Raw genomic sequence first — 26,426 nt, 5'->3', positions numbered from 1 at the left:
TCTAGTAGGGGAACCCATGGAGGGGATTTTGATATTTATTGAAGCGGGCAGACTAAAAAAAGGAGATATGTATTCTTTATCTCCTATAAAGTACCTCCACCGCATGGTAGTCCTATAGGGACCACTAATCAAAATAGTAAAAAAATCGATCGTCAGAATCGGCCTAACGATTACTAGCTGAACAGTGTAAATTTCTATAATCTGACGATTTGAGCGTAACGAGTGGGACGGTCACAGACTTATAAAATTAACGTTGTATGGACATACTCGATTGTGGTTGATTTTTATTTAAAAAGAACGCTGGCAAAATAACATTTTTAAATAACTTATAATACAATATTTACTACAGCCAAAGCCGGTGGATCTAACAGGGCGATATTTTCGAAGAGAGTTCTATTACAGATTTTTTCCTAAATCATCTGCTTGGGATATTAAAGAGAGGAAGAAAGGTTGCATGCAAATTTGTCATAACTAATGTTGAGCTTATAAAAATCGTTGTTAAGGCTTTTTCGGTTAGTGAGTTAAAGATAAAAATGTTTTTAAAAATTCTTCACTAATGATAGACCAATTTAGGATGGAAATATTTAATTAATTTTGCCAAAATATAGAAATACGGTTTTTAGAATTCATGAATTTTCACCCAAGAATCGAATTTTCGTTAGCATAACTGGGAAATCCAACTGCACTTCTGTATGAAAACTTGACACGGCGATGGCGATTATAAATGTAAGCATGTAATGTAATGTAATTTTTAATTTCGTTGACTGCATATTTGACATGCAACAATAATTAGTTTTTGTTTCCATAAAGAATGGTAGAACGAGTAATTTTGAAAACCTGCACATGTTTTCCCATCGCTGAAAGGGGAAATATTACATAAAAAAATTTTCATTATCGCCTAATGTTCAAAATACAGTAGGCTCCAGTATTATATTTACCCATCTTTCATTATAAAAAGGAGGTTCGCTACTATTATTTCTATTTATATCGGGCTATATATTTGTATAACAGTAACAACAAATTTACTGGCATGTTATAATATGCATTTATGTGCTAAATATAAGGACTGAATTAGAATCCCGTTACACAAAAAAAATGTGTTGGACGAATTTGATAGGATCATAAAGTTTTCACTTAAGTGTTCATAATTTTGGTTTAAAATTAGGTGAGCCGGCAGTTGGCTGTATGACAGTGTTCTAAATCTTATAATAATCACGTATGATGTGCAACTGAAACTACTTTATTACAGTACGATAATTTCCATTATAACGTAATAATGCAATACCAAATACTTTTATCTTATTGAAATTGGACACCGTAAATATATTGTAGGTACTTTGGAAAATTTAAAGGTTTATGAATATTTCCGTATTCTCTTACAAATATAGATTACATTGTTTTAAAATGGATTTTTTTAAATTAATTCCCCTTATTCATTTAAATGTGATGGCGCCATGTGGCACATTTATACGGTCATAGTGGAACAGCCCATTTCAGGTCTCCTTTATAAGTCGAACATTTAATTAAAATGTATTTATGAAAGAGGCGGGAAATGAAGCCTGCCTGCCATGAGTGTGGCGCGTTTTTGTACACGGCCCGTCGCACCCTGATGGAGTGTACCACGTGGGGGCTCTAGAGTAGAGTTGCCGCGAATAGTGATTTGGCCGAATACCGAATATTCGGCGAGGCTGTCGGCCGAAGCGCCGAATATTCGGCGGCAGAATATACATTAATTTATTAGTACCGATGACGATTCCTCTGAACTTCGTAAGAAAAAAACTTGACTGAAATCGATTAACAAAAGAAATGTACCAACGACAGTTTCATGATAATTATGCGGAAGACGTGGTATTATTTACGATGAAAAGCGTAATCGTTTGCTACGAACACATGCGGAAAAACTTGATTTCATCTGTCACAATTTTCCACTGGTCAATTATACCGAGTAAGAGATTGCAATTTGTTAATAAATATGTGGAATCTTAGTAATATGACGAGTCTTTTTGTCATGATTTGGTATTTGGTATTCGGCCAAAAAATACATACTATGCGGCTGAATAGCATTGAAAATAATGGCCGAATAGACCGAATGCTGAGTAGTAGCCGAATATTCGTGACATCTCTTTTACACTACACTACAGACTACGAGAACTCTGGTGACTATCGCCACCTTTCGTTGCCGAGCGTGATAATCGCCGCAAAATCGCGTCTTTTTCTGTTCAAAGGTAATCTCGCAGAAGGAAACTACGGAGCCGGCGCTTAAGGATACGATTAAAGGAAGGTCGATCGAAGCGGAATGGGGAGAAGGCGTCGTCGCTATGCATTCCTTTTGCTTGAAGCTTATAACGGGGAGACCGTTATAAGGCCACGAACAGGTGAAATATTATTGAAAATCAGTTAACTTATAATATATCACCAAATCATGTCATTAAAACGTTTTCAAAAATATATTATAATATAGGATAAAACATTTTATTGAACTTATTCCTCTTTGTTTTCCAAAATATAGAAAATCGTTTTCAATTATATTGTTATTAAGTAATGTATATTTTTTCAGATTTTACTAGCCCCATGTGTAAATTTGTGGCAATCTTTAATATCTTTAAAACACCTACAATATTATTTAGTTGTATATCGTTACGTGTACGGCTATCATTAAAATATTTTTTTTACTCTATGATATAAGAAAAAGATACTTTTTCTACGTTTTGTCTATGGACAATAAATTGGCTAATGGCTTCTTTATCCAAGCTGTTGGTATATTAAATATTTTATTTTTATAAAATATTAAATTGTGAATATTATATGGTGAATTGCGATATATATTTCATTAGAACTTTAACGTTAACTGCTATAATTATTCTGTTAATATTCAATAAAATATGTTAGCAGAGTGGATCCTGTGATTTCATGTAACAACTCCGTGTACATTTCAAACAGTAAAATTTAGCGAAAAAGTCACCACGGCGACGTCTAAAGGTCAGTATTAATACCTTAGATGATTAAATAAAAATAGGAAAAAATGTGTTTTAATACGTTTAGATCCTGATGCTAAATTAATATAACATTTGTACACGAAAGACATTTCAATATACGAACTATAATAGGAACAATTTGCCGGGTCATGAATATTTACGTACCCTTAATATAATTTAATTTTAATGAATTCAAGTGAGTGTCATTAACAGCCTCTATTGGTAAGTACTTTGGTGAAAATTTTAACTTATTTTTAGAAATATGTATAATGATTAACCGATAGGTATGAAATGTTAAAAATGGTATATCAAATAATTAAATAATGATATTTGTGTTTACCATGATTTCCATACATTCTGAAGTTAATATTTATTCTTTATTTGTAATACAATTGTCTTTTTAGTGTTATATATAAAGATAATATGTTATGATTGTGTAGTCAGAAAAATAAAAATTGGTTTTTTAATTCTATAACAGCCAATTGTGGAGCCTTTCATAATATATGTATTTTGTAAAACATAAGGTTGTTGGGTTTAACTTAAGAACATAATTTTATAAATAGATTCTATGTAGGATTGTTTAAATAAATAACATAATTTGTAAAAAGGGGGTGATGTATAACTTGTATTTTGTTTGAAATGGAGTTCAACTCAGCCAAACTCCATACATACATATATAACCTTTTTGGAATGATTTATTAAGAAGGATTATGTAGGCTGGAACCAACTGTTTAACTCTGTAATTTAAATAATATCCATCTATTTTTTATAATCTAATAAAACTTATTCTTAACAGTTTTATCTATGAACCTGTTCAAGCAAATGATTATGTGGATGTTGGTTTAATTGGATTAAGATAAGTAATTTAAATGTTGCATGATATATGTGATGATGAATGATGTGAATATTTAAATTGCCATCATTCTTATTAGATATATTTTTGTATTCATAATAATCAAATAACCCAGTAGATATTCAATCAAAAAATGAATCTTGTATTAAATACATTCCAATAATTAGAAAAATTAGTTCATAATATTGTACTAAAACAATTCAGTAATTTAATATACATACAAACACAAAAATCAATCGGACTTGCTATGTTGCAGCTGTTTATATAAGTTAGTGTAGTTATAAATTGGTTTTGAATGTTTTACATTTAAGATTAAACATAGATTAATACTACAAGTTAATAGTGAAAAAAGATATGTAATATAGGTAATTTAAATCACTAAATGCATTTGCATAATCATAGTGATGATACAAGCATGCATGTTCTAAGTAAGTATCCCAAATGCTGTGTAAGTATCATTTTGTTTTTACCATAATAATGTTCTTCATACTATACATATTATATATGCTTATTACAATGATGTATTTTCCAGTTTCCGTGTTTGAAGACTGAAGAAAGAAGAATTATTGAAAAAATATAAGTGATTAAAGTTTATGACCAATCTGTGGTCATAAACTGTCAAGTGTTTAGTGTCTCAAGATGGACCTTCCGGACTGCCCTCCCGGAGCGGAGGGCTATGAAGATTCTGTAACAGAAGTGCCTAAAAAGCTTGATATTGATGAATCAACATCTGTTTGTACAAAGGTAAGATAATATTTCATTTTTTATTTGTTTTTTATTAAAATATGACTCATTTTAATAATTATGATGGCATAGTCATATATTTTATTATAAAAAATGAAATTTCCAAGGATTCAAAACATACTTTAAGGTTCGTTCTTAATAAATAAAATGATCTTTCCTATATCCACTAACTATAAAATACTCTTCTAAATATTATATTAGAAAGAAAGATTAAAAGACAACAGTTCTTATAAACCAATAAATAGTTACCTACATAGTTGTATTATTAGTTATAATATTTGGACATTAGGTACCAGCAGCATGAGTGGATATTCATCACATATTCTATCACCAGACAGCAATAGCCAGTTTGTTTGTTGGGTTTCTGGTTTGTAGGGTGTGTGAGCGAGCGTAACAATAGACTAAGCTTGTGACCTCTTATTTCCAAGGTTGGCCTCAAGTTAGGAACATTATAGGAAATGCTTTTTTTACAGTGGCAATGTTTACATGCAGTATTTGTCATTTGCTGTCAGGTGGCCCATCTGATTAGTTATTTTATAAAAAAAATCCTAATCAGTGCCAGTTTTTTATATAAAACAGTATATTTCATTATGTTAAGGTGTGATTAATCAGTAAAGTAACTAAGTAACTTACTTGATTAATTATCAAGGTATTTTTAATAGACTTAGGATTTATAGTAAGCAATAGCAGTAAAGTACAGTGAAATACTACTTTTTAAGATTTTATTTAATATGAAAAATATTTATAGTTCCCTATGTTACATTGGCTGTAAGAAAATCAGTGCATTTGAAAACATTAAAATAATTAATAATTGATTCAATAATTGTGTATAAAAGTAAATGTCCGATATATATCTGTATAGTGAGTTTTTAGTGATTTTTTTGGGTAAAATGAAATATTTTTTTTCCAAATTAAAATAAGCATACCATGGACATCCTTAATAAGATTCAGAAAGATTTTCAGAGACTTACTAAAATAGAAAAGAATTTTCATTTACAGCAACATAACATTCAACTGTATATTTAGAGACAGATATTTTAAACAAACCGAGAATAACCTCATTCAGACTCATATTACTTCTGAAACTCTTAAATGATCTTGATATAACGTAAGCTATAGCCTGTATAAGGTTGCCATTCATTCCATGCCATAAGTTAATGGATGTAGTGTGTTAAGAAGATGAAAGAATTATTTTAGAATGTGCAACTAGATTTTTTATGATGCTTTTAGTTTTCATTGCTGCCTCTAAACTAATACCATTGAAAAATTAATTAATTGGAAGATGGATGTGCATTTTGATTAGGCTTAATTTATAATTCTAAATGGTCACCACATACTTATGCCTCATTATATTCATGTAAGTCAGTGTAGCATATAGTTATTTATTACAGTATCATTTAATCTTCTCATAACAAATTTAAATAAACGGTTTTTTGGTTTATTGTATGGAAAGTTACAATTTCACTTTTAGACCTTCATATAAAACGTAATCATAAATCATTTTTTTTTTAAATGCTTTAAAACTTTAAAAAAGAAAGAAAGGGTTGTCAGTTTTAAAAATTCTACTTTAATCATTAAAAAATTACAATAGATTAATTTAACTACTTAATAATATACATAATAAATTCTGGCCTTATATTCTTATTATTTTGTTTTGCAAAATTATTTAAATGTTGTATTTATTTTAAAAGAAGTTGAATTGAAAATATTATCACAATTTGAAGAGCTATTTTTTTTGTGTAGATGTAATATAAAAAAGTACCCTTCAAACAGATGTAAAGTATTTGTTATTATGGTCACCATCTTTATCGAGTTTTTTTATTTAAGTACTTAATAAAGCAAAAAGTTTCTGAAAAAAAGAAAACATCATAAAAAATCCTCTGAATTACTAATGGACAAGCTACTTACTTACTTACTGTTAAAGGTAAAAGTTGTTATGTGGTCATATTATAGTGAAAAATAAAATTTTATTGTGTATCTGAAGAAGGAAAATTGCGACGTGCTTTTAGCTAGTGCGCTAGCTTTCGAAATGGTAAAGGGAAACATTTTGTGTGCGTAAATGAAGCAGCGTGGTAATAAGCTTAGGCATAACAGATTCCCTATTTGTCAACCAATTATTTTTTTGCTCGGAAGCTATTGAGCTTAAAGCTATAAAAGACCCAAAGTTAATAATTAAAAAAACAATAATACACTTAACATAAATATCCATATGTTTTCATCAAATTTTAATTATAACAGTTATGGTTCATTCGGCTAATAGGCAAAAAGCTTAAATGTTCTACTTGCGGATTTCTAAGCACAAACTCGTAAAACGTAAGACTTATCGGTGACGTTTTGAGCGCTAAGTTATTCTTCTGTATAATATTCTATCGTATGTTGGTCCTTTGGGATCTTTTTCATGAGTGATACGTTAAACAAGGTACTTTCCTTCGTACAGTTGGTTATGGTTCTTACATAATTCTGTAGACAGTTATATATCGCGCTGTGTTCATTGTTTTTCCCGATTACTTTCAAAAACGGATTCCGGTAAGTATGTTTAATAACCACAAAAAAAAAAAAATATATCGAAACATTTTATTTTAATAAACGGATAAAATTTTTGTCTCTTTTATTTTTGATTCGGATCCCTGAATGTGTGTAATTTTGTGATCTGCTTTAATCTTCCAAAACGATTTGTTTTTTTATTCAATTTTAAATCAAAATTTCGCATTGAAATCGGAGGTTTATATTGTATATTTATTGGAAAGTAATAGATAAAATCGTTCGATTTCAGGCTGAGCAGGAGTTCCAGCAACATTTGAACAGTTTGAAGATCAAGACCGAAGATGGGAATTTCCGTTGTATGGTGGAACGCCGCGGGCGCGACATCTCCGGCAAGTGGATATACTTGTGCTATCCGTGTGCGGCCATGTGCAGCGGAGAGAGCATTTTACAGGTAATATATTGACAATAGGCTATTTGACAATGCGAAAAATAAATTGTGAATTATTGTAATCAGTGTATATTATGGGTTTAAAAATGGTTATTTACTTTGCTTTTCTACCATATGTACCACAGATTAAAATACAGGAAAGTGACGTTACCGACCCCATTGCAGCTCCATATTGTCCAAGTAGCGTTTTTGCGCGTTATTTAAACATGGAATTATGAATATGACACTTTTCGGCAAATATTTACTACAAATAAAAAAATCGACTTTTACTGGGTTCTTTAATTTCTACTAAATAATATAAAATGGATTTTAAAATCAAGTCAAATAGCCTATTATTCTGCGAAAGTTGGAAGAGTTATGTATCAGCCAGTTAATAATAACTATGGACATATGCTATGGGCAAAAGCTTTCTGTTCAAAATAATGTTTTAGTTTATAACATCAAAAACCAAATTCAAAGTATACTTTATTCAAGTGGGCTTTAACAAGCACTTTTGAATCGTCATTTAACAATTAAGTGAAGCTACCACCGGTTCGGAAAGTAGTTTCTACCGAGAACAACCGGCAAGAAACTCAGTAGTTACTCTTTTCCAACATTTAAAAAAATACAGTCATGTTAGTTAATACAATTATTAAATTAATATATCCTGCCTGGAAGTCAACAGGTATATACCATCACTGCTCCAATCCGACACATATGCTCATTATGTATTCCGTCATAAAAATTATGTCTCGTTTCCCGCAATAAACCTAAACCTTATATTTAGTTAAGGTTTCACTGTTCTAGTCTCTAGAGCATCTCAGTTTACAGCTGGTTTATTGTTACAGACTCATATATCGGGAAAGAAGCATAAATCTAAACTCTCCTTGAAGAATGTCTGGCCACTGAGTATTTTTGAGGAACATCCATATGTATTGAATGAGAAAGGCAATAATAAGACTGCAGGTAATGTTATTACTGACCGTTAATTAATTAATTTAATAAAGAAAAAAATTAATGTTAAAGATTGTCGTTAATAACGTACAGCGACGGAGAAAGTGCTGCAGAAGATGGCGGAGGAAGTGGAGATATACAAAAAGAACCCCTCGGAGCTGGATCTGAAGTACGACAAGTATCGCAACGTGGTCTGCCACATCCAGGAAACGCTAGACAACGTCAAGTGCGTGCTATTTTTGCTGCCCTATTATATATTTTTTATTTTATGCTATAGGTTGGCGTATGTGTATTCCACCAACCCGCATTGGAACAGCGTGGTGGAGTATGTTCCAAACCCTCTCCTTAATGGAAGAGGAGGCCTTTATCCCTGTAGTGGGAAATTTACAGGCTGTTACTATATGTTGGCGGACGAGCATATGGGCCACCTGATGGTAAGTGGTCACCATCACCGATAGACAATGAAGCTGTAAGAAATATTAACTATTCCTTACATCGTCAATGTGCCACCAACCTTGGGAACTAAGATGTTATGTCCCTTGTGCTTGTAGTTACTGGCTCACTCACCCTTCAGACCGGAACACAACAATACTGAGTAATGTTATTTGGCGGTAGAATAACTGATGAGTGAGTGGCACCTACCCAGACGGGCTTGTTCAAATCCCTACCACCAAGTAAGATCTCATATGAGTAAATTTTTTGCGCTATCAAATGTAAATATTATTATATAATGCGTTCAATTTAGGATGTGACGTTTGAATGTTACTATTATGTGATTCATAAAATATATTATTAGTCTTCTACTCAAAGGTTGCTTGGAAGAGAAACACACACAGGCGTGTACCTGTACACGTGTATCTCATGCGTGTTACTAATCCAAATGTTAAATTTAGTTTTAAATATTGGTGTGCAATAAATAAAATTAATTTCCAGAGCGCCATTGCTCGGTGTCGAGTACCTGGTGGAACACCCCCCGGAGCAGGCGCACTACGAGCCCTCCTACATCTGCGTGCTGTGCATCAAGCAAGGCTACCCACGCACGATCGTCAACCATCTCACCTGCTTCTGGCACCGATACAACTATCTCGTAAGCTAGCTATTCATATATTGCTAGGTCAATTGAAATTACAATACAGTTCTAAAAAAATTAGTAGATGGTTCTTTTTTTGTCTATGGTTGCTTGTAGTTTAAGAGTCGAGATGGCCCAGTGGTTAGAACGCGTGCATCTTAACCGATGTTTGCTGGTTTAAACCCAGGCAAGCACCGCTGTTTCATGTGCTTAATTTGTCTTTATAATTCATCTCGTGCTCAGCGGTGAAGGAAAACATCGTGAGGAAACCTGCATGTGACAAATTTCATAGAAATTGAGCCACTTGTGTATTCCACCAACCCGCCTTGGAACAGCGTGGTGGAATGTTCCAAACCTTCTCCTCAAAAGGAGATGAAGCCTTTAGCCCAGCAGTGGGAATTTACAGGCTGTTGTTGTTGTTGTTGCTTGTAGTTTAGTTTAGTTTATCTTTTATTGTACACCACACAGTGAAATAAAAAAAAATACAAATGAGAAAGATATGGCCTAGATATAACAGGCGTACAATTTTGGCGACCTTATCGCTACATAGCGATCTCTTCCAGGCAACCAACAGGTGTAGGATAGGTCATAGAATATAAGGTGGGTGGTGCTCTACTAAAAAATAAAATAATATGAATCTATTAATAAAACTATGAAATAAATATAAATATATAATATTGTAGTTTGCACCAGAAACTAAAGTCATTAAAGTCCAGCTAGTTAAGCGTATAACAGTCGAAGTAGAGCTGTAATCTATCGTTGTCCGCAGCTGCGTCACTTCAGCAAGGCGTGCACGCTGCTGACGCCGTACCGCGGCCACGCCAAGTACCGCGAGGGCGTGGCCGTCATCATGAACCGCCTCGCCACGCGCATACAGGACAAGTACGGCCGCCTGCGACCCATCAACATCGACAAGGAGGAGTACGAGAAGGACAGGTACGAAGGCTCGCTCACTCCGGCCGAACTAAGATTCGATTAAGGATAAGCTTTTGCTCAGTAAATGAAGAAGTATTAAAATAAATTGAATTAATTTAATTCACTTATATTCAATATCTTCTTCATTTATAGTTCTATTGCATTTTCTAAAACAATCGGCTTTAGCCGTCCGTATCATTAAGGACGGAGTCTAAAACATGGGTAATGTTCTGGTCACTCCGGCCGAACTGAGATTCGATTAAGAATAAGATTTTGCTCAGTAAATGATACTTCATTTATGTATTAAAATAAATTGAATTAATTCAATTCACTTATATTCAATATCTTCATTTATAGTTCTATTGCATTTCCTAAAACAAAACTGCTTTAGCCGCCCGTAATGTTACGGATGGAGTCTAAAACATAGGTAAACTTCTGACCATCATAACAATAAATTTTGTGATTTATTGTAAAATTCAAATTTCAGAAATCAAATTCATCAATGGATCTTTCGAGGCTATCACTTCTGTGAAACAGATGATTGCACATTCGAGGAAGTAGTTGATGCAGATTTAATAACCTCTCTCGGTAAGGCCTTCAAAGTGTTAATATTTTATTGTTTATAATTGTTTGTTTCAAATTACTTTTAACGATTACTTTTTTTATACATTATAGATTCATCAAGCAAGATCAGTGGCAGGTGAGCTTGCTTTCTTTATTTATTTATGATTTTTTTAACAAATATTATTATAATTTCAGATTTTTGTTAAATTTTCCTATTAATTTACTGTAGAATGATTGTTGTCTCATTTAGTACTTATAAATGTACCCCTTAAGCTTTACATCGATACTTCCATGAATGTTTAGATTTAAATAGTATTTAAAATTACAGAAAAATTCGCGACCCATCACCCCCCGTCGTCGCGGCGCCATCTAAACCGGCTAACTACAGCGTGAGTATAACTTTTTAAGATTATGTTATTAAATATTTCAAGAATTTTGTTAATGTATACTTCATCGTATTTAGTACAAGTAGTTTTATGTTTCTACTTTAATTTAAATAGTTATAGTACGACACAACTTAGATGTCGCATCGGCAAAATTCGTAAAACCGATCACATCCGAATTGATCACGCTATCCCAAATTATGAATATTTATTTCTGATGCGAATATGATCTTTAAACAAAAGTAATAACTTGTAATATCATATGACCTAATATATTCGTCAATTTGACGCGTCGATGTACATGCACTTGCTTTTTCTGACGTGTGAATCTATAGCGACGAATAGCGTCGAATGGCGCGATAGGGAGCTATTTCTATTGGTTGTGTAAATCGGCACTAATCGGTTTTATTTTCATTCCATTGCATTTTCCGATGCTACATCTAATTTATGTCTTACTATACAATATAATCTAAATCTGTAAAATTCATCAACATTATCAACATGATTAGCGTGTACTGGTCCACTTCTGGACATGTTTTACCATAATTGCTGGTAAAGCACTGAGCGCGACTGAGCCGAGTGTGTGTCCGCAGGCGCGCCGCGCGCCCGCCGCCGACGCGCTGTCCGACGTCAGCGACGAGCCCGAGCCGCGCCGCGACTGCAGGTCGGCGCCTTCGCACGTGTACACTACACACGTTGTGTCACTAGCTCTCTTGTGTCCGGTGTTGCTCAGTACTCATATTATGGTGATCGAGTAGGCTCATACGGGCACTGTTGAATAAATGTAAAGCCACATCACAAGCTTAGGGTACCTGCACGTAGTTAATCACACAATCGTCTTCTGCTATTGTAAAGCTTAAATGTTGTTGATTAAAAATAAACTAATATGTGCTTTTAATATTTCTAGGAGCAAATTGGAGTCGAAGCGCTATGAGCCGTATCCTGAAAAGCGGGTAAAGGATAATCCTTTCCGTACACGTTTTGCCATACGGAATACTAAGGCCAAGTCTCAAGAGAAGGTAAATTATATAATGGCTGACAGTCATTGTAAATAAAAATTAAGGACAAGCATAATAATATTTATATAATAATAATATTTATATTGATTGTATGGGACTTCTAGTAACACTAAAACTCTTTAAAAAAAATGTAAAGTATTCTGAATACTATACTCCAGCCACATTCGATCTGGAATTTTAGTAAACAAACCTTGAGTCGTCATAATTAGGGTTGATACACTCTTAATAAAAAATAATTATTATTAGAATTACAACTATATTCATTATAACACAATTTCCTGTTTAAACACAAAAATTTTAATTTATTACAGTATCCAAAAATTTTATTTAGCCGGTCAATACATAATTGATATGAAAATTAGCTTAAAATAAAAGTTTAAAAATCTTTAATTACCATTATAATATTACTACAAAACTAACAACAGACATAGTTTGTCTGGCAACATTAGCATACAATATTCAATACAATACTAAACATGATGGTCTTGTTTACTCGGTCACAGTACATTTCCTTAAACGGTATAGATGAAAAGACTAGACTCGATTAATGTTTGTAATGTTGCTACTGAATGTAACAAGCAGTTCCTGTGCTCGAGTGCTAAGTGTGTGTTGTGTGGGCAGGCGGCGGAGCGTTCGCGCGCGCCCAACTACGAGTACAAGGTGAAGCTGGCGGCTGAGCAGCGCGCCTCCGCCGAGGAGCTGGCGCGCAAGGCGCTCGCCTACCACGAGAAGAACCCGGAGAAGCATCCCTTCTACCCCGACGAGTGGAAGAAGTTCTGGAACCGGCGCTACAAGGAAATACAGGCCGGTGGGTACATATTTTCATGCAACTATTAGATTTTACCGCTTATCTCATTAACTTGACCGATAATAGAGACTCTTCGGGATGTTTTTAACAGAGTAATATAGTATAGTAATATCATGTATATTCACAGTAACATTGATCACTTTGATAAAATCAGTGATAATCATTGTATATGCACTAGAAGTAAGGATAAACTTATAACGCCAAGTTTCCGACTCCGCAAAGTCAATAAATCCTTCTTGGGGCAAGGTATCCGTTTCTATAATAAAATTCCGCAGAAATTTTTAACTTTGCCGTTTAGTAAATTCAAATCGTTTGTAAAAAATACATTGGTAGAAAAAGCATATTATTCGATACAAGATTTTGTAGATGATAAAAAAGCGTGGAGTTAATACCTGTTGACTTCCAAGCAGGATACATTAATTGAAATAATTGTATTTAATTAACATGACGTATTTTTTAAATGTTAAAAAAGAGTAACTACTGAGTTTCTTGCCGGTTCTTCTCGGTAGAATCTACTTTCCGAACCGGTGGTAGCTTCACTTAATTGTAAAATGACGATTCAAAAGTGCTTGTTAAAGCCTACTTGAATAAAGTTTATTTTGATTTTATTGATTTTGACCAAACAGTCTGCCATCACTATGAGCAATACATGTATTCGTTTCCCTTCAAAAGAATTACTTTATTGAAATATGACTGTGAAAGATCTGATTAGAATATAGGATATTATTAAATGAGCCATTTTTGTGGCAATGATAAAAGCAAGTCAAAATCTGGGTATAAATAATGTCATTATTTTTCGTCACAGAGGGCAAAGACCCGACGAAACACGACTTTAAGCCGGAGTGGATCGTATTCTGGACGGGGCGCATGAAAGAGTTGCACGAGGAGGAGCTGCGGGCAACCGTCACTGAGATCTACCGGCGCATGCGACTCACGCCGCCCGATCGCATCGACAGCAAGTACGTTTGCTATGGCCTAGTGTGAGCGGGAGGCGGACGTGCGACTTTTTTTTTTTTTTTTTTATTTAAAATACAACATCCACAGAGTCGCAAATGCCCGTGCCTTTTTTTACATTTTATATTCAATAACATTTTGGCGTTTTATATTTATACTAAACATCATCATTTTTGTCGTCTTCTTGGGAGACGTGGCCCACACTGATTTTTTATTTTTTTTTTATTTATTATTAAATAATATATACTAATGTGTAATAAATAATATATAAACTATAATAAATAATATATAAATAATATATAGCAATACATGTGTTCGAATTACTGGACGTGCGACTTATGAGAGTAGATTTAATGTTTTGATATTATTTGTTGCAAAGGAAGCCTCAAGAGCGTAGAAAGACACCGGAACATCGTAGGACTCCTGATCGACACAGGTCGCCGGATCGCCGGCGGTCACCAGAACCGCGACATCGATCCCCGTTGCCTAGGAGGCGAAGTCCGGACCCTAGGCGACGCTCGCCTCCTCATAGGAGGATTTCTCCGGAGACCAAGCGCAGAACACCCGATTATCGAGAACGAAGGTAAATCTTGAGAGGTTATTTCATGAAAACAAACTTAGTTTTTAACTTACGTTTCCAATATACCACTGTAGTATATTTAAAAACGAAAGACGTTCATAAGAAATAAATATAAAGATGCAAAACTGGTAAGCTACAAAAAAATTCAAACTTTTAGGTCCCCAGAACGTCGCTCGCCACCGCGGCGTCGCTCTCCGCTACGTTCATTACGAACACGCTCCCGCAGTCCGATGCACAAGTAAGATTATGACATTGTTTACGCAATAACGTCTGCTTATAGAATTAATAATGCCAAAAATATTAATATCCAACAAAATATAATATACATGATTTATCATAGACCAGAGAGCAGTCGGCGTGGAGCGCCGCCCGCCGTGCGTCGAGGGCGCAGTCCGCTGTCGCGCCGGGCGTCGGCGCCGCGCAACCACAGCCCCGCGCGCGCCTTGCTCACCGATACCGTACTCATATCAGACGAAGAGCTGAAACCGTACGTTGTTTTACATTATAAGTCCAACACACCTATCATTTCTTAAACTAGTTCATATTGTTGTGTTAATTTATCGCATAATTCTGTTGAATCTAGTAAATCATTTCGTACAATGGTACTTTTTATTTTACAAGTATAGAAAGATTCCTTAAATGTGAACCCCCCATTTTACCTCCTTATGGTTGGAATTTTAGAAAACACGTTCTTAGCCGATGTTTTTGTCCTATAAAAAAACCTACCCCACAAATTAAGCACATATAGTATAGCGGTGCTTGCCTGAGTTTGAAACCGAAATTATCGGCTATCCCAGCTCAGGTATTATTAGGTAAGTAAAAAAGTTAATCGTGCTTAGCTATTATATAAATAGATATACTTTTTCAGTGATGACGGCTTATCCCCGTGGAATTCTGACGATTCGCTGGGCTCGCTGCCGGATGCTCGCTCGCCCATCGCTCCGAGCTCGCGCACCGGTAGCGTGGCATCCCGCAACTCACGTCGGCGCGATGTCTACCGTGACAAGGGTTCCGCGCCGCAAGATTTCGGGTCAGCAGAGAACGTGGTCGCTACACTGAGGTTGCTGGTAGCGCTTGAAGATTACCTCGGTAGCTTGGGTCCTAAGATCGTTGACTTACTCGCTGAGGCATTGAAGATGGAAAAGGTACTGTTAGATCTTGGTCAGTCGAGAAGTTGCTTAGCATGTTTCAAAATATATCGACAATTGTGTTTGAAAAGTGATCTCTGACTAATAATAGTCAAGTCTGTATGACTTGAATCGAAAAAATCAAAAACTACAAATAAACTTAAAGTAAGACGTATAACAGGACAAAGCGAACTCATCTGAGGAGTTACTGGTGACCGAGAGAGCGGTGGTGCTGATCGAGACTGCGAAGGAGAAGCTAAAGGGCGCGGTGCAGGCGGGGCTGGTGGCGGGCAGCGCGGCGGCGGCCGTGCGCTCGGCCGTCGTGCGCGCCGCCGCCACGCTGCACGAGGCTGACACGCGCATGAAGAAGCGGAAGCAGCAGGTAGGCATTCTTACCGCACTGCAGGCAACATTTGATAAAGTCAATTAATATAATATTAACAAACCAAAATTACTTTTATAACAAATTTATTGCAAGGATATAGAATAATAATAATTAACAACAAAATACTTCAATCAATTTCTGGTTTTCTAATAATATTACAAAACAGTAAAACAATGATACGCCTGACCGTATTTCGCGCCACCTCCCGCCAGTCCCGCCAAAAAGAGAAAGAATTTTAAAAGACATCTGTCAGCTTGACGCGTGGCGTTCGGAAAGTCACACTAATTCTCCTTATAATAATATATAACATGTCAGAATGCTCAATTTAGCAATGAAGTAAACCTTTAAGATTTATTTTAAAATTGCCTTCTTTATTATTTGATCTCCGATATGCTTCCTAGCGATAGAATGGTGGTGGTAGGGCTTTGTGCAAGCCCGTCTGGGTAGGTACCACCCACTCATCAGTTATTCTACCGCCAAATAACAGTACTCAGTATTGTTGTGTTCCGGTTTGAAGGGTGAGTGAGCCAGTGTAACTGCAGGCACAGAGGACATAACATCTTAGTTCCCATAGTTGGTGGCACATTGATGATGTATGGAATAGTTAATATTTCTTACAGCATCATTGTCTATGGGTGATGGGGACCACTTACCATCAGGTGGCCCATCTGCTCGTCCACCAACCTATACCATAAAAAAAAAAAAAAAAAAAAAAAAAAAAAAAAAAAAAAAAAAAAAAAAAAAAAAAAAAGAATATTGGATGATTGGGTGGTACCTATTCTGTCAGTGGTACCCAGACAAACTGTCACTAAATGAAAGTCATATTTTTATTTAACATTATAACAAACTTAGCATCATATATCATAATGTACATATACATTGCACACATAAGCGTCACATTGAGACATAATAAACTTGTAAATAGAAGAATATCAGGAGTTTTTTGTTCTAAGAATAGTGTATTGTTCGCGTTATGTTACATTGCCGCTCTGAAACCAGCCGCTCGGAAATGCCGCCCAGGTACGTTAGAGTAACAAGTGTCGGCAGTTCTAACGTAATCTTAAGTCTAAAATAACAAACAGACAGAATTTTAAAATTTATTTGTACACCTCAAGAACGAAATGGCCAAACAATCTTATAAATTCCTTATTAGTTATGTATGTTTATTAAGCATAATGTAAATGACATAATTATAATTCTTGAATGTATTTTAATTTTTATTATTTATATTATTCAAATCAAAGCGATCTCATGAAAGGCCTTAATACAAAAACATATCTGGTTCCATTTGCAGGAAGCGTCGAGTGCAAAGAGTAGTGCAGAGGCGGTTCCGGTAGCGGGCGTGGGGGCCGTGGACCGTGAACAAATCGCACAACAGATGGCCGCCGCACTCATCGCTCAGGGAAAGACGGATGTGTCATCAGAAGAACTCGCGCATCTTGTCGATGCAGTGGTTAGTCCCACTTATAATAATAACTTATTCTATTATGTCTGTCTAGTGCAGATTAAAGTAGACTTTAGGATCGAAACCGAGGAGTGTGTGTGGTGTTGCCTGAGAAAAAAGCCTTGCCTCTAGTCTATACTTAAAACACTAATAGTACTCTTTAAATTACTTTTTAAGATTTCTTAAAATTGAAGAATTATGTCGTAACATCAAAAGATGTTAGGTTATATGGAGCTTAAGATGCGCTTCTAAATGCATAAATCTAAAAGTTTATTATTCAGTGGTTACCTATTTAGTTGTCTGTTTTCAAAATCATAATTGTGCAACATGTTCGATAAAATAAAGTGTCTCCTTTAGGTTGGAATGGCTGAAGCAAAGAAGAGAGAAGCAGATTCGAAGAGGAAGACTGAGGCAAGGGCTGCTAATGATAAGTCAACTCGCGCTCCCGCTGGTAGCACTGCTTCTGCCCTACAGATGTTACAATCCGCGTACGACGATAAGAAGTAAGCTTGATAACTTTCGCTCACAAAATATATTAATTAATTAAAATTTAAGGAAAAAAATATAGAACAGATAATAGATTTTATATATACTTTACCAATACATTTATTTTATAAGCCATTTATGCAACATTTATTTTACAGGGCTGAGAAAGAAGATCTGCCTGATGCGATGGATGGTTTATCAGACTCTGATTTGGAAACATTATTAAAGAATTTTAATGAACTCTCTGCAGAAGAGCAACATAGTCTTATTGCTTACCTTAAAAAGCTCGAAGCTCGTGAACCGCAACGCGTCGAGAGATTAAGGCAATATGTGGGTGCTGCGGCCACTAACGCTCCGATCAATGAAGAAAAGTCTTCTCAGTCCGTCGAGAATAAACCTATTAATATTGCCAGTGACGATGATGATGATTATACTGTTGAAGATGTATGTCTGCTTAAAATAATTACTTCAATACATTAAGTACATTTGAGTGCGAAATATTTTTGTTTATTTTTATTTTGCTTTACAGGTATTTAAATCTGCTACACAAAAAGTAAAAGAAGATCAAATTCGTCAAGAAATGGAGATAGTTAAGAAGTCTCTTGAAGAGTCAAAAGCTCCTCCTGAGGTGGTTGAGTCGACTGCAACAACAGCTAGTTCGAATGATGTCAAAAAAGATATATTTTCGGCAACTGATCTCTTAGCATTAGTTCAAGCATCTTTGCAATCCACACCTGCACCAACTCCAACTTCAGCAGTGGCATCTGATGTTGTTACTAGTAATACACAGCCAAGATCCTTTGGTGATCTACCTGAACCATCATTGATTGAAAAACCTAATCCTCTTTTAAATCCTCAACAGCTGTTTAATACTCAAACTATGCCTAATCAGCAAGGCCTCCTTAGAACTCCAAATATACCAAATTATAGTGGGAACCAAAACAATCTAATTGATGTCCGTACATCTGCGTGGGAGCCTAGACAAACTTCAGATATGACAGGACAAGTGAATGTACAAAATGAAAATTTGTATAACCTTGGTTTAAAACAGTCTCAAGATAGTTATAATCAAGGTCTCCAAAATAGTAGTGAACCGAACTCGCGTGGATCACAAGATAGTTATAACCAAGAGGCATGGGAACGTCAAGGAAATATTAATCAAGGGGTCAGAAACCCTCAAGGTAATTTTAATCAAGGGCCACAAGGACCATGTGACAATTATAATCAAGGACTAAGAGGGACTCAAGAAAATTTTAATCAAGGGTCACCAGGGTCACAAGATAATTACAACCAAGTATCACAAGGGCCTCAAGATAAATATAACCAAGGATTAAGAGGCTCTCAAGAAAATTATAATCAAGGATCAAGAGGAGCTTCAGACACTTATAATCAGGGGTCAAGAGGATCTCAAGAAACTTATAATCAAGTACCCAGAGGGCCTCAAGATATTTATAGTCAGGGTTCAAGAGGATACCAAGACAACTATAATCAAGCATCTAGAGGGCCTCAAGAAATCTATAATAACCAGAAGCCAATGGGATCTCAAGACAATTACAATCAAGGTCCACGCGGACCTCAAGACAATTATAGTCAAGCAAATCATGGACCACAAGATAATTATAACCAAGGACAACATGTACCACAAGATAATTATAACCAAGGACCTCGTGGACTTCAAGATACTTATAATCAAACACAAAACAACTTTAACCAAGGAATAAGAAAACCTCAGGATAATTACAATCAGGGGCTTCCCAGTTTATTAGACAATTTCAAACCCGGATCGAGAGGTCAAGATCAGTCATATGGTGTAGCAAGAGGTACAAACAACTCTTTTCATCAAGGGACTAGAGGCAATTTTATGGGCAACAGAATGCAAGACAACTTTAATAATAGACAAGATGGGAATCAAGCGCAGCAGTTTGGTGGACAGAAACATGGGAATTTTGAGAAGAATAACTTTAGGGGTAGAGGCAGAGGTTTTGCAAAGCAAACAAGAGGTCGTGGCCGCGGTTTTTATTAAAAACCATAAATATATAATGAAACATTAAAAATTGTGCATTTTCACATTATTATTTACAGTGTTATATTTAGTTTCCTGATTATAAATGAATTAAACAGGATTAAAGAAATAAAATTTGTTAATTAAAAATTATTTCAATTCTTGTAAATAATATGTACATTATAATGGAAACATAATTGTATTTACAAATAAGACTACATATTTAGTTCTAGTAGGTCCCCATTTCCATTAAAGCATCAATGTGTTCAGTTTCGGGCATTATATCTATTTCCACAGGTTCTGACTTAACATTGCTTCCATTTTTATTATCTAGGCGGAAAAATCTGAACAACTTTGATAAGTTAATTATAGAGTATGCAGAGTGTGCCAGGATGTCTTCAACAGACTCTTTTAAAACTTGAAATGCAGAAATGATTTGTGCAGGTACTTTAGTTTCTGAAAAAAAAAATAAAATTTTATATATACAAGTAGTTCTAACATAATTTTTAAATAGTGCATGTCATACAACAAATTATATGTTAAAATTTCAAATATATTAATACTCACTTGATGTATTGTTTTTATTGACATCAAATAAGAAATGAAAAAAGTTTATCTGAAGATATAAATCTTTTTCAGTGTAATCTCTGAACATAACCCCCTTTTCACACTGTCTACATAAAGGATAGCCACCAGCAAATGTTTGAGGAAGTCGAACCGTGCGGTATCCGCAAGCAGGGTCTTCACAGGATAGCCAGCCTGCGTAATACTGGTTATGGTACTGTCGCATTTGCAGAGTCAATTGGTTTTGAATACAAGCCACATAATCGACTGGTTTTACAGTACACTTAGGATTTTGACATTTTTCTAAAAACGTTATATTTTCTTTATCCAATTTAACAAATGTTTCTCGAACTCTGTTTTCATTTTTACAATTTTCGTTTACACACACAAACGTAAACTCTTTGCAATGCCTGTATTTTTCATGGTCGTTTTCAACCTCATATGTTTCAGTGTTTGAGTTTTCTTTTTTAATAATTTGTCGATAACCAGAAGGGTCCAGACCAAGACAGTCGGCTACTCGCGCAGGATCCATACCTTCTATTGGTTCGCATATACGTGATATGACGGGGTGAAGTTGATGTGCTAAGTAATACTTGTAATCCACTTTAAGATGTTCGGAGTTTTTCAACTCTTCTATATGGTAAGCTCTTTGTGTGGGTGAGTTAGCAGTACCATCTTCACAAATGATATACGGTACAATGTCACCTTTTTTAAATCTTCTACTATTTTTAGCATTCAACCTCAATGCTACTTGGACATGTGGTTGAGTGTTCTTATCAGCATATTCATTAGGATTTTTGGTAAGTTGTTTTGTGATAGTTAATAAGGATAATGGTATTTTACTACTCACTAAATCGTCCTTCAATTTATTTAAATGATTTTGAATACTTTCGAGTCTCTCGTCGGCTGTTTGTTCGGAAAGTATTTGGCTTAGTATAAATTTTCCCGCCTCCGCTGCTAATTGTGACCAATCACGTCTAACAATATCTAAACCCTTATGTTCTTGGGTAAATGTGAATTCGCCAGTTTTATTCTTACTTATTAAAACAGCAGCGTATTTCTTTTTTTTTAAAAGAAGCAGATATTTAAAAACTCCGTCAATATCCAATTCAATCTGTTTGTACTTTTTGTTGATCTCTCTTTTTAGATCATTTCCAATCTTGAAAACATAGTCATAATCTAAACAGTTAGTATTTATCATCAAACTATCTGTGTCGCCATATACAACATCATAGTTTAACTTCTGTACTATTTCTTTTGTATCCATTAGAATTTCCCTACCCTTCATCGTGACTAAGGCTGCTAGTGGTTTAGCATAAAACCTGGAATGTGTAAAGCCCAGACATCCATACATAGAATTTGCCGTGAGTTTTAAGCCCATTTGGCGTATGTTATATTGCATGTATTGTTCTGGTGGCAAGTCTGGCGATTTCATTAGTTTTTTTACTTCCCGTCTGCTTTCCACGAGTTTTCTAATCTGAGTCGGAAGGATGCCAAAATCAGTATTTGGACCAGGCAATACAAGGTTATTTATATCGTCGTCAAGTACTGCGCCATTTTTCCTTTTAATTGTTGTAAAGCAAATATTGTATTCTTGAATAATACTTGGGTACAAAGAGTTAAAATCCATCAGAAGAATTAGTTTATCATAGAACCCTTTTTTAGGATCGAGAACGAGACCTCCAGAATATGCAGCTTTCTTTTTACCTTGTTTTTTGGATACATTACTAGAACCTGCTTCTTCTTGTTCGTCGCCATCTGCATCATCAACTACTACCTTTTTACCATAGACTTTATCTGGCACAATATAATTCTTTTCATTAAAAGCATGTAGCAATAAATACTCATTTCTTTCAGATCTTCCACCCATTAGAGTTCGAGACATTACATTACCAGCTATTTGAGTAATTTGTAATGCTAAGGGTACTACATTAAGTTCACACATTATTTTTAATATGTAGGAAGCATCCTGCATACTTAGTGTTACTAATTGCAGGAGATCATTAGTACTTTCATAGTAACGTGGTAAGTCCTCGAGAGCTACATCAACGCGATCGCCTTCTTTCATTTTAAGAACATTTACGCACAGTGTATCAAGATCAAAACTTCGTGCTCGTATTAGTTCCATGGCAGAAAGTTTTATATCACACACAAGTCTTCCTAAAAATGCGTCCTTGGCTGCATATTTTCTTTGAGGTGCAACTGATCTCTTAAGTCGTCCTAGGCGGGACCAATTCGGAATACGTAAATCTAAGATGTTACCAATAAGCAAGTCCTGTTGAAAGCCTTGCAAATCATGACCCACTACTAAGTCTGGGTCTAATTTCCAAAACTGAACCATAAAAAAGTTCAGTAGTTCTCTCTCTGATTCACATTTGGTCAGTCGTGTCGCCTTGTATTGTGGTAAATGTTGTTTGAGATCAAGTGGCCATATGTCATTACACTTCGTCATTACTGTAAGTGAAATTATTAAGATAAAAGATATTTTGTAATTTGAATTATTTTATAGTCATAAAAGAACTTTTATTTTAATATAAACTTACCACAGAAGTGCTGATGAAATGGTGGATTTGGTGGTGGCTTATGTATTTGAAAGGAATTGTGTGCTAGACAGCTCAACATCAAAATTTTTGTCTTATTTGTTTTTGGATCAGTCGCAGTACGCATATTTAGCTATAAAATTAAAATGAAATATTTCAGCAATTATTTTGATAGTTAAAATTATTAGTTTCCTTTCTATCTACTGATCAATATGCAGTAAATATTCAGAATTGATTAAGACGATAATAAACTTACCGTAGCAATAACAATTGGTGGTGGTTCAAGATCATTATCATCTCTTATAACATTAACTTGCTCCATTTTCTCACAAGTAGCCTCTAGCTTACACCATGACACTTTAGCTTGGACATTCTCCACCTGCTTCACTTCTAACCAACAGGGACCTTTGACCTTTCTATCGAGCAAAAATGTCTCCAAAGACGAAGTATTTGTGCCAAATATGTGAGAAAATGTTGAATATTTCTTTCCTGTTGGGGGTGGTGGTAATGCAGCCTGTAAATAAAATTAAATAATGTAGAAAACAATCTTTAGAAATCACTTTCATTTGCAATAAATAAATTGATTCTTGGATTTGAAGGAAGGAAATTTGAGACAACCCAGATATATCTCAATAAATGTAAACTTACAGAATATTTCACTTCTAAATAGTCGCACTGTGCAGGTATGTCGGGCAGGTTGAAGCAGTAATTTTTGGTGACTTTCTTAGATTTAAAATTTTTTAAGCCCAACTCACTGGCCACTGCACTGTTAAATTCTTGATACACATCCATCATAGTGACTTCTTGGTCTGTTGGTTCTAATGTTATCGGATCTAATTTCTAAAAAAAAAACTAGATGATAAATATTATAAAATAAAAAACCTTTTATTTCTTGCAAAGTGCTGCTTTTAGTACAATTTTGGAAAAAAGAAAGATTATGACTATTAAGAAAAAGAAAGTTAATTATTACTAGTTTTTACAATCTTTAGTTCTTTTTTTTTTATAGCAAGAACCCCTCCTCAGGTGAAGGTGAAGGCCTCCTCTAAAGAAGTCCATTTTTCTCGTGCTATTTGCGGCCAGCTGGGGCCAGCAATTTTAACAATAAATATTACTATCATTTAAATTGTTTTGATTGGAAATAAAATAAGTAATTATTTTTAAAAAACAAAAATGAAGACTTACATATTCCCTTGGTAGCAGAAACAATTGACGGTCAACATTTTTTATAACCAAGCAGCAAGATGCACATCCTGCCTTCTTGTTTGCTGGATTCACATAAACTTTACCAAATAGATAAATGACTCCAGGTTTAACAAATCTATCTTCCCAAGCATCTAACCAATAAAACTTGAGAACTTTTTCCCCTTCTTTGTTAGTTTGAAGTGGAAGTTGGCCATCGGTTTGAACAGTTGAAACCACTTGGTTTTGATTCTGATCTGCCCAATTGCTGCTCAAAGGTTTCAATTCTTTGGGTTCCTTTTTAGTTGGAAATATTTCAAAATCTTCATTCAAGAATTCCTCGGCTACATCTGTTATAGTGTTAGAGACAGTGGGAGTTTCTTCTTTGACTTCAGGAACAGCACACAAAGCAGCATCATTGCTAAAATCGTCATCAAAATTAATTTCTTGTGTCTGAAACTCTTCTATGTTCTGAGTTGCAGAGTCTTCCAATTCTTTCTTTATTTCTTTATCTATTTTCCATTCAGATTTCTTTGCTACGTGACCATTTGACTGTTTTTCTAATAGACTGATTTGATCCTGAATAAATATAATATAATTTAATTTAATACGTGTTATTGGCTTTTCTAAAACATATATTTGAGTTAGAAATTATAATATTTATTATTTTGTTTACTTACATTTGTTTCTTTTTTACATGTATCAGTTTCCTCGATTTTAACAACTGGAGCAGGTTTTTTTACTGAACTTGACAAGTTTTTAAAGTAGTTTTGTGCTTCTTTTTTGTTTGATTCTATAATATTAGTTTTGCTTGGCATGAAGGACTTTGGTTTGATTGCAGATGATGTACATCCATCCAAATCTGACATTATGTCTGATAAAATGTTGTCTTCTGATATTTTTACATCCTATAATTAGATAAATATAAAATGCCAATTAATTTATTGATTATTTAAATACCTTTGTTATATATTCCTATCTATAAAATATTTTAAATGGCTTACCTCTTTTTTCTTAGTTGGCATGGCTCCTAAGAGATTTCTTATATTGCCTTTCCCTGATGGTGGTGCTACTTTGGCTTTTCTCTTTTGTCCCCGGCCAGTTTCCTTACTTGTTGCAACATATGTATCATCAATTCCATCATCGTCATCAAAAATTTCTCTACCATCTTCCACATATCCAGTGCCATCTATATAAATAATTTATTTTTACCTTTGATAGATTACATAGCAAATAAAATAAGTTATTTTCAAAGACGCAAATCTAGAAAGTACATAAATAGCAGCAACTAACCATCTTCGATCCAGTCATCTTCTTGACGCTGCAAAACTCGCTCACTATATTCGGACTCGTCGACCGTATCGTAAACGTTCTCCATTTCGTCCACATCATATTTATGTTTTGAGCCCTTTCCTTTAAGTAGTTTCAGCTTTTCTAAAGCCGTCATACGACCATGTTTATCAACTTTTTGCCTTTTGGCTCTCTGACCAGCTGAAAATATTGTTTAAAATATATGTAAATATTGAATGCGAACTTTTGTGAAAGATGTCATTAGAAAATCACTTACCTAAAGAATCTGCCATGATTTTTAATTATATATCATAAAAGAAATGTTTTAAAAAACGTTATATTAAATAGTTTTTTTATTTAAACGAATAGATCACAAATTACTAAATAATCAAAAGCAGTTAGTTTTAGTTATGATACTTGACATTAGGAATTGGCGCGAAATTATTCTTCGTTCTAAAACTTGTGTTAGTACTATTTAACCACTATAACCATTTAAAACAAAGTATAGTAATTCTAATTATTCTTAATATGAGTTTATGGTGTAAAACAAATTGTTTTATTAGTGTTTATTTTAGTATGGTAAAAAAGCGAAATATTTTTATAATGTTGTTTTTATTTACATTACAACCTTACATTACAAATATCTGGACATTCTTAATATAATCTATATTTGAGATTTT

The 26,426-nt window shown here is 34.5% G+C and overlaps 2 protein-coding genes across 3 annotated transcripts; one reads left to right on the top strand and one right to left on the bottom strand.

The window, feature by feature from the left end:
* Window positions 1–2,704: 2,704 nt before the first annotated feature.
* LOC124537935 (uncharacterized protein CG7065-like) lies at window positions 2,705–20,649 on the top strand. Of its 2 annotated transcripts, XM_047114911.1 has the most exons (23): window positions 2,705–2,979; window positions 4,361–4,572; window positions 7,346–7,507; window positions 8,332–8,449; window positions 8,531–8,663; window positions 9,371–9,524; window positions 10,276–10,442; window positions 10,909–11,009; window positions 11,097–11,121; window positions 11,314–11,374; window positions 11,962–12,032; window positions 12,276–12,387; window positions 13,009–13,195; window positions 14,001–14,154; window positions 14,529–14,732; window positions 14,887–14,967; window positions 15,070–15,216; window positions 15,598–15,874; window positions 16,038–16,238; window positions 17,536–17,694; window positions 18,043–18,188; window positions 18,330–18,615; window positions 18,701–20,649. In XM_047114911.1, the coding sequence occupies exons 2-23, from the start codon at window positions 4,468–4,470 to the stop codon at window positions 20,192–20,194; spliced, it is 4,545 nt and encodes a 1,514-aa protein (XP_046970867.1). In that variant the 5' UTR covers window positions 2,705–2,979; window positions 4,361–4,467; the 3' UTR covers window positions 20,195–20,649. The 2 variants fall into 2 exon arrangements, with proteins under 2 accessions (XP_046970867.1, XP_046970875.1); XM_047114919.1 differs by lacking the exon at window positions 4,361–4,572.
* Window positions 20,403–26,186, bottom strand: LOC124537947 (DNA polymerase alpha catalytic subunit). Its single transcript, XM_047114935.1, has 10 exons — window positions 26,024–26,186; window positions 25,750–25,947; window positions 25,461–25,645; window positions 25,137–25,364; window positions 24,460–25,035; window positions 23,926–24,117; window positions 23,534–23,791; window positions 23,281–23,410; window positions 20,741–23,191; window positions 20,403–20,629 (listed from the first exon to the last, which is right to left on the bottom strand). Exons 1-10 carry the CDS (start codon window positions 26,037–26,039, stop codon window positions 20,403–20,405), a joined length of 4,461 nt encoding a protein of 1,486 aa, XP_046970891.1. The 5' UTR covers window positions 26,040–26,186.
* Window positions 26,187–26,426: the final 240 nt, after the last annotated feature.

The sequence above is a fragment of the Vanessa cardui genome, chromosome 2 (assembly GCF_905220365.1).
Source record: "Vanessa cardui chromosome 2, ilVanCard2.1, whole genome shotgun sequence".
NCBI lineage: Eukaryota > Metazoa > Arthropoda > Insecta > Lepidoptera > Nymphalidae > Vanessa > Vanessa cardui.
The sequence above is the reverse complement of the archived record's forward strand: the minus strand, read 5'-3'. Positions and strand labels throughout refer to the sequence as shown.

What these genes read in the sequence shown, in the direction of transcription:
- LOC124537947 (XM_047114935.1), bottom strand. An exon ending in CATGTAAAAAAGAAACAAAT is followed by an intron (nt 25,036 to 25,136) that starts GTAAGTAAACAA and finishes ATATTTATTCAG; the next exon opens with GATCAAATCAGTCTATTAGA. An exon ending in ATTTAGAAGTGAAATATTCT is followed by an intron (nt 23,792 to 23,925) that starts GTAAGTTTACAT and finishes TTTTATTTACAG; the next exon opens with GCTGCATTACCACCACCCCC.
- LOC124537935 (XM_047114911.1), top strand. Translation starts at nt 4,468, where the DNA reads ATGGACCTTCCGGACTGCCCTCCCGGAGCGGAGGGCTATGAAGATTCT. An exon ending in GCGGAGAGAGCATTTTACAG is followed by an intron (nt 7,508 to 8,331) that starts GTAATATATTGA and finishes TTATTGTTACAG; the next exon opens with ACTCATATATCGGGAAAGAA. An exon ending in AGATTTAATAACCTCTCTCG is followed by an intron (nt 11,010 to 11,096) that starts GTAAGGCCTTCA and finishes TATACATTATAG; the next exon opens with ATTCATCAAGCAAGATCAGT.